At 44.8% G+C, this 8,856-nt stretch overlaps 1 protein-coding gene across 4 annotated transcripts in view; it reads left to right on the top strand.

Moving 5' to 3' along the window:
• Positions 1-8,510, top strand: part of SH3TC1 (SH3 domain and tetratricopeptide repeats 1) — a 61,719-nt gene extending 53,209 nt beyond the window's left edge. For all 4 annotated transcript variants that reach the window (XM_019553106.1, XM_019553103.1, XM_019553104.1 and 1 more), the window contains 2 exons: positions 3,487-3,683; positions 7,869-8,510. In XM_019553106.1, the coding sequence (XP_019408651.1) occupies positions 3,487-3,683; positions 7,869-8,126 (455 nt within the window). In that variant the 3' untranslated portion in view covers positions 8,127-8,510. The remainder of the gene's footprint in view (positions 1-3,486; positions 3,684-7,868) is intronic.
• The last annotated feature ends 346 nt before the right edge of the window (positions 8,511-8,856 follow it).

The raw sequence follows: 8,856 nt of genomic DNA, 5'->3' as shown, positions 1-8,856 counted from the left end.
TCGAAAATGACCCATCCACCACCACTCTCTGGGTGCGGCCCTCCAGCCAGTTGGTGACCCATTTGACTGTGTAGGTGTCGACACCACAGTCCTCCATGGTTCTTGAATATTACAGCAGTTGGCTCACTTAGTGAGACCTCAGCTATGATTCTTATTTTGTATCTAAATGTGCTAAATTCCTGTTATGGTCTCTTGCGGCAGCATGAATTTTGAACATCTTTGCCTGCCCTGCATTGGATACCTGAGTAACTGAGGCAGGCATCTCTCAGACCCCTTTTTCAAGTCAAACATTCTTAAAAATTTGCATGCTCCCTTTTGAGCAATTTGACAGGACCATATATATTTATATAGGAGAGGCTTTGTACTTCAACTGCATGTAAGAATGATCTCTTTCCATTAATTATGCAGCTTAGCATACTGTTTCTTTTTATTCCAGTAAGGTCTTTACTAGCTTTCCTTCACAGTATTGCTCACCATTACCACCCTTTCCATGGAAAATCCTTGATGGCTTATGAAAAGAAATAAAAATCCTAAATTACCTAAATTCAATGTAGTTGATTCAGGACAGTGAATACAGTAGATTGCCAGGATGCAGCATCTCTATCTATGAGGAATTACCTGATTTCAAACTGATAATCATCTGTGTCCCAGATGGACGAGTATGCTGTCAAGAAGAAGCCAAAAGCAGAATCTAAAACACAATCACTGAGCCTTCAGAATTTGGCCCATTCTTTTTTTTCCCCTCTTACTTTAAAAGGATTATTATAATAAATAGTGGAGTACCTCACAATCCATGGGAAATCAATGAAAATTATGGACCAGGAATTTCTGGGAATCCCATTTGGTACCTGCCTGCATACTTGGGTATCTTAGAAACATTTAAAAATCTGGCCCCAAATGACTTTCCTGAGGTCACACAGTAAACTTTTGACACACAAGAGAAACGAAACCCTGAATGCCAGGTCAAAAACTAGTGCCCAACAGACCTTACTTTCGCTTCATTTTTACAATAGAAGTGATTAGTATCAGTTCCAGCTGGCTACTAAGGCCAGTCTGGGGCTTTGCTTGGGAGCTGGACTGATTTCTTGTGAAGTCAGAAATTTTTTTGGCAATTTGTGTACTGGTTTTCAGGTTTTCCACACAGGTTTTCTACATTTCAAAAACTTTTTAATAGACAATTTGTGATTAGCAAAATATTAATAATAACTGACAACTTAGAGTGGGCTAGAGGAAAGAGAACATTTCAGCAAAATATTTTATAAATAGTTAGAATCCTGGAATTGGAAGAGACCCCAGACTCCCTTTTTGCCCAGCCTCCTGCACAGGTATCTGATGTAGTATTTCTAAATGACCCTTGACAACATTTTGTCTAAGTACAGATAGTTCCCCCCCACCCCCAAAACCCCCCCAAAAAGCCTGAGGCTGAATTGATTCAGTCTTTGCAGTTTTCTCTAAGCTGTGTAGATTGAATTGATATTCACCTTTGAATCTGGAAAGGCAGCCAGTTGCCTACTGTAGCCTGGGAAAGAAGTGGGGAGCTCTAGGGCATGCCTCCCAGCCTGTCTGCCACTGTTGAGGGCACCTGAATACAGCTGACCAGGACACATCGCTTATTGACTGCCCAGCACATGCCCTCTGACTCCTTATGTCCCCTGGGGGAGGGCAGGACCAGGGCTGAAGAATGGAGGTTTTGCTGCCTTAGCAATGCGAGGGCCTGGGGGCAGGGTTGTCCCTGCTCGGCTGGAGCAGACAGTGTAGGCCAAGGCTAGTCCACCCACCCTGAAAGGTAGGGCTTGTGGCAGAGGTGCAAACCATCCTTAGATGCTCGGGGACTGTGAGTCAACTTGAGTTGGGAGGGAATCTGGAACAGAAGTTTGATAGACTAGCTTAATCTAAATTAGTCAGGTTTGATACTACTTTCATCCAGGTCTCTCTCAAACTGGTTTCAGCCATTTTGAAATTGGTTTATGTGCACTGAACTTCTGTTCTGTTACAGGCTTAAACTAGTTTCTGTTCACTTAAGCCAGTTTATGTGTAATGTCTATCCCTAGCCTTTTGGTTAAAAGTTGAATTTTGGGTGGAAAATTGAAATTTTCTAATTTCAGTATAACCATATAAGAAAGACATGGACTTTTGTTAATTAGTAAAAAAGACAGTAATAAGCCATGGTCAGGAACCAGGATCCTGAGAGAGCCATTGCTTGAAACATTTATTTCGGCATTTATTTTGGCAGGCATAATATGGCCCATGGGCTGGATTCAGCCCATAAGGCCATCCTATCTGGCTCACGGGGCTCCTCCAAAAAAAAACAATTTTTACAGGCCCATGGCTGCCTCTGAAAGCTGGCAGAAGGCAGGCTTTCAGAGTTTGCATGCCATTGAACTGGGTGGGCTCTGTGCCTCTACCTCTGGGACTCCCGGCACTCCAGAGGCGAGATCCATATGGAGGCCCTGAGTGCGATGGTGGTGACTGGACAGCCAGTGAGTGAGGAGGGGAGTTCCTGCCTGCAGGGCCAGGAGCTGCATGTTGTGGCAGGGATCCTGCTTGGCCTGATGGTATGGGGTTTGTGGAGGTGTGTTGTGTGTGTGGGGGGGGGTTGTCCCATGTCCACACCCACACAAAACCTATACCCTACCCCAACAAACCATACACCTACCCATCCACATGCTTACACTTCCCACACCCCTTTACAACTTCTCCCCGCCAACAAATCCCACACACACGCACACCCCCACACAATATACAAGAGTAAGATTTTTATTTTGAGCTATTATGCAATCACCTCTACATAAACTATGCAAATGCACTGAATCGGGACAAAAATATTTTTTGAAATGAATTTAAAATATAGTATATGTTTGATTTTTAGAATATGATTTTTTTTTTAATTCTGGTTCCAAGATGGCAACCCCCTGTCTCAAAAAGAGTACTTTGGGGAGCAAGTGGAGGGACTTTTAGTGGCAAAGGTCAGGGGTTAGCAGTGGGACTTCCCCCCCCACCAAAATGGCAATCGAGGCAGGGTATCTCTCAAGGGGCGGGCTACCCATGTGGCCCTTGACAGATCACCAAAAGTTAAACAGCTCTGCAGCCAAAATAATTGCCCACCCCTGATTTAAACAGTTAGACTTTTGAGTGGGGTGGCTATCTCCTGCAGACAGGAAATAATTGCTAGTTGCTTTTATTGTCAAATACTCAGAAGACAATCAAATACCATACAGAGGACTACTGTATAAGTATGTAGTATGAAAGAATCAGTGTCTCACAAAATTAAGCTCTTGTAAAAATCAAGGACTCCAGTATTTGGCCCCATGTCTAGTTAGGTAAAGTAATCTCTTATTAATTTAGCTTTGGTTACTGACTTTTGAATTAAGTGAAAAGAAGCACAGAAATTAGAATTAAAGAAAATATGTCTCATATAACCCAGTTTGGGAGTATCCGTCTTCTCACTGCGTGTCAGAGTTGTATGCTGATTTGTGTTTTATCTAGGAGATCAGCTAAATGAACGAATAGCATATCATCGGCTTGCTGCCATCCATCATCGCCTTGGTCAGTGTGAACTTGCTGAACACTTTTACCTGAAAGCGTTGTCACTCTGCTCGTCTCCTCTAGAATTTGATGAAGAGACACTGTATTATGTGAAGGTCTATTTGGTTCTAGGAGACATTATATTCTATGACCTAAAGGTAAGACATATGAGGGAATTGAGGTCTACAGTTTGCATTCTTTAATGTTCCATGAGAACCTTTCATTGGATTTCTCTTCTAATTGTATGCATAGGAATAATGAAGAGTGGGGATTATATCCTTTATGTAACACTAGAGGTAAAATCTTTTGAAAGGCATAGGTATAGCACTGTGCCCCCTTTTGCTGCATGTACAAGGCGAACAACTCAGTCCTTTCCCTAGTTTCATGGGCAGCCTAGTTTCTCTCCTGGCTCCTTTCCTAGCCTGGAGTGTAGCCCAGCTCCTTTCCTGGTCGTGAACTGAATGTCGGTATCCTGATTCCTCCCTTCTGCTGCATTGGAGGCCAGGATTCCTAGAAACGTGGAGTGCCCAAAGCACAGACCGCTTCCTGGGCCCCCGTCCCTCCCCACTGTGCTGCCCCATCTTGCTCCCAGTAGTTGAGGCAAAAGGAGAAGCTGGAGGAGAAAGTGGGGAGCCCAGAGCCCCTGGCTGCCAGTGCAGCAGGAACAATGGGACGAGTAGTGGCTGGGTGGGAGCCCATGGACTGTGTTGACTCCTTTGGGGCTGCATCAGTTGGGCAGCCCTGTTGTAGGTCCTCCTTCATCCCCTATCTCCTGTGAGAGTGCTCTAAACATTAACTGTAGGCTAAGCTGGGTGAGAGCTTGAAGGGGTGCTGGAGTGGACTATGCATAGAGGAAAGCAAGATTCATAAGGATAAAAGGAGGTATAAGCAGTTGCCTGATGCTGTAGCCTGGTTGTTAGGGTGATCAGCTAAAAAGGGGGGGTGGAGCTCAAATCTGTTTTCCACATGCATTCTATATTAAACTGTTGTTTACAATTTCATTTGCTGAGTGAGGATCACTCAGCAAAATCTGAGCAGTTGTAAAGCTTCTTCTCATGCATGGGTGACTTCTACCTGGCTCAAGAAGTCTATGGGCCAATAAGAGGTAAAGCTCTGCTTGACCTGGTACTGGTTACTGGGGATGACCTAATTGGCAACCTACTGATCAATAGAAAGCTGGGTAGCAGCGACCGTGAGCTGATCACCTTCACCATCTGCCATAAAGCTGGCAAGTCAGTCAGCAACACAGAAGTCCTTAACCTCAGGAAAGCCAACTTTAACAAGCTCAGGAGGCTTGTCAGTGAGGCCATAAGGAACCACAACCCCAGGGAGAGGGGAGTTCAAGAACAGTGGTTGCTCCTCAAGGGAGCGATCCTCAATGCACAAGCTAAATCTATTCCATCTCGGAGGAAAGGCAGCAAGAGGGCACAGCAGCTCTCCTGGCTCTCCAGGGATCTATCAGACCTAAGGCTAAAAAGAAAGGGCTACAAAGGATGGAGGATAGGATTCATCTCCAAGGAGGATTATTCTGCACTGGTCTGGTCCTGCAGGGAGCAAACCAGGAAAGCCAAAGCTGCAACTGAACTCCAACTAGCTCTGAGCATCAAGGACAATAAAAAGTTCTTTTTCAGATGTGGGGAGCTGGAGGAAAAGCAAGGGCAACATTGGACCCCTGCTGAACCAGGTGAGGCAACTGACGCCCAGGAAAAAGCCAACCTACTAAATGGGTACTTTGCGTCGGTCTTTCATCAGTTCCATGGGACGCCCATGCCCGCTATGGGACAGGGAGGTCCGGGTGGGGGAGATTCCCTGCCCTCCATTAACGCTGACCTTGTGAAGGAACATCTTGAAAAACTGGATACCTTCAAGTCAGCCAGCCCTGACAATCTACATCCCAGGGTACTCAAGGAGCTGGCAAGCGTCATAGCCCAGCCCCTGGCACGGATCTTTGAAAACTCCTGGCGCTCTGGTGTAGTGCCCGAAGACTGGAAGAAGGCCAATGTGATGCCTATCTTCAAGAAAGGGAGGAAAGTGGATCCGGCTAACTATGGGCCCATCAGCCTGACTTCTATCCTGGGGAAGCTCTTAGAAAAGTTTATTAAGGAGGCCATCCTTGATGGACTGGCCGAGGCTAACATCCTGAGGGATAGCCAGCATGGGTTTGTTGTGGGTAGGTCTTGTTTGACCAATCTCATTTCCTTCTATGACCAGGTGACCTATCACCTGGACAAGGGAGAAGAGATTGATGTCATATATCTTGGCTTCAAAAAAGCCTTTGATCTGGTATCCCATGATCACCTCTTGATGAAACTGGCCTTGGGTCCACCATGATCTGCTGGCTGGGATATTGGCTCTGTGGTCGGACCCAGAGGGTAGTAATTGATGGAAGTCAATCCTCGTGGTGCCCTGTGACCAGTGGGGTCCCCCAAGGCTCTGTCCTTGGACCCATATTGTTCAACATCTTCATTAATGATGTGGACATTGGAGTCAGGAACTGACTAGACAAGTTCATCGATGACACCAAACTTTGGGGCAAAGCATCCACACCAGAAGACAGACGGGTGATCCAGGCTGACCTGGACAGGCTCAGCAAATGGGTGGACGAGAACCTGGTGGTGTTTAACACTGAAAAATGCAAGGTTCTCCACCTTGGGAAGAAAAACCTGCAGCATCCTTATAGGCTCAGCAGTGCTAGCTGGCTAGCACCGTGGAAGAAAGAGACTTGGGGGTCATCATTGACCACAGGATGAACATGAGCCTGCAAAGCGAAGCTGTGGCTAGTAAAGCGACCAAAATGCTGGCTTGCATCCATAGATGCTTCTCAAGCAAATCCTGGGATGTCATTCTTCCCTTGTACTCGGCCTTGGTGAGGCTGAAGCTGGAGTGCTGCATCCAGTTTTGGGCTCCACAGTTCAAAAAGGATGTGAAGAAGCTTGAGAGAGTCCAGAGGAGAGCCACGCGCATGATCAGAGGTCAGGAAAACAGACCTTACGACGGACGACAGGCTGAGAGCCATGGGGCTCTTTAGCCTGGAAAAGCGTAGGCTCAGAGGTGATCTGATGGCCACCTACAAGTTTATCAGGGGTGACCACCAGTATCTGGGGGAACGTTTGTTTACCAGAGTGCCCCAAGGGATGATGAGGTCGAACAGTCATAAACTACTGCGAGACTGTTTCAGGCTGGACATGAGGAAGAATTGGATGCTTATCTTGCTGGAATCCAGTGACCCCAGCTGACTTCCTGGTGTTTGATTGGGGGGGCTGGACTCGATCTTCCGAGGTCCCTTCCACCCTAATGTCTATGAAATGATGTAAAATAAAATAATAAATAATAAACTAATAAAACCAGGGACCAGGGTTGGGACCTCAGCATTCCCACTGACAAAACCCAGTACTTCCCACTTTGTGAGCAAGTACTCAAAACATGGTCAGCATCACCACCAGAAGCTCCTCTTCCAGGAACTCTACTTTTATGAGTTTTTTTTTTTAAATGGCTGTGCCCATTCCTGCTGGTCACAAACAGTATTTTCCAATAAAAATATTGAGAGAAGAGACTTGCGGTTAAAGGCCTAACCTGTGTAGTCACTGTTGTGGATTTTCAGGGGAAGCACTTCCTCAGGGCTTCCCTTCCCCATAAAAATCCTTGTCTGGTCTCTGTCCTGAAGGGATCCCCGTCACCACACCCTAGCATGGCTTTTCGAGAGCAAGCTTTAAAGACTTTGAGACCCTGGCTCCTCTGGCTATCCTTAGAAACCTCAGAGAGCTAATTCTTTGCTGTGCTCCTGGGAAGGGAACTCCTGATTTCTCTCTTCTCTCCAACTCTCTCAGAGGCTCTTTTTCTTGTCCTCCAGCACAGTGAGCCACATTAGCAGCAAAGCATAGCAAAAGTGTAGTAGTCAGCTTGGACTAATTCTTCCACTGAAATGAAACATGATGTCACCAGAGACCAGTCAAAGAGCAGTCAGCCTTTGGGGCCTGCTGCTAGGCCCAGACTGTTATAGTCTTCTGTAGCAAAAAGACCATGCAGGTGTCATATTCTAAAACTGTCTACAGCAAAAGATGCTCACGCAGCCCTCCAAAGTGTTCCAAGAACACAAGAACTCCAGGCTAGAACAATAGCCTCTTTCGGCTACTGTCATTCCTGAAAATCTCCCTAGGTGCTGAGCACTTTTTTGAAAGTCTGGTCCAAGTACCTAATCCCTTTAGTTTGAGTACAGAATTTATGACTGAGACCCAACTTTTCTTTGCTTACATTATTATTATTATTATTATTATTATTATTATTATTATTATTATTATTGTACATTGCTTTGTATTATACATTTTATATAACCTCTATTTCAGGATCCTTTTGATGCAGCAGGATACTATCATCTGGCACTTGCAGCGGCTATGGACTTGGGGAACAAAAAGGCTCAACTGAAGATTTATACAAGACTTGCAATTATCTACCACCACTTCCTTGTGGATCGGGAGATGTCACTGTTCTTTTACCAGAAGGCAAGAACCTTTGCAACGGAGCTTAATGTTCGGAGAATAAACTTGGCCCCCGATCCGTATTGTAGGAATGCAGCATTGGAACCTCTGAAAGATGTCCTGTGAAAACTTAACAGACCGATAGAGGAACATTATTTTGCATTTGTGAGAACATCCAATATATTCCTGACTATTTTACATTGACACAGTATACTGGGGACTCGGCATCACTGGCTAAAATACCTGTCTTGCAAGAGTGTGCTGGCATTCACTTGACAATTTAGACTTAATCTGAAAGCAGAAATTGGCCTAGGAAGTAAAGGAAAAACTTGTATTTTTGTACTAGAAGTAGTTTTCTATCTTGTTTAAATTCCTATTGTTCCAAAGTCAGAGCTTAGAATATGAATAATATGCATCTGCTATGAAATATCATAATAAAGCACTCTAAATGTAAATAGAAAATCATGGCTGCTCCCCACATATTAAATAAGATGTATTCTAAGAATAATATTATAGATTTGCATCTATGTCTTCAGAACTATTTATGCTACAAGGATCATGGGCTCTGAACCCTGAGTGCAGCTCTTGACTTGAGCACTTAAGCTCTAGAAAGAATGGAATTTCAGACACCCTGGCTTTGTGGTTCTTATTGAGCCGGTCTTCCTACTTAGCATATGGGTTTTTTTGGACTTCCCTGCTGAAACACTGACTTCTCTTCCAGACACTGTGAAGAGAACCTAGACACCAATTTTGGGTGTTGCTTTTCACTTTGGGTGTCAAGTGCTGCAGTACCTAATTAAAAACATTTATTGCATCTAGTCCAACATCCTTTTGAAAATGGGATTTATTTTTTTAT

The sequence above is a fragment of the Crocodylus porosus genome, unplaced genomic scaffold (assembly GCF_001723895.1).
Source record: "Crocodylus porosus isolate Cpor-Errol unplaced genomic scaffold, CroPor_comp1, whole genome shotgun sequence".
NCBI classification, from domain to species: domain Eukaryota; kingdom Metazoa; phylum Chordata; order Crocodylia; family Crocodylidae; genus Crocodylus; species Crocodylus porosus.
Note: the sequence above shows the minus strand (reverse complement) of the source record. Positions and strands in the feature narration are given on the sequence as shown.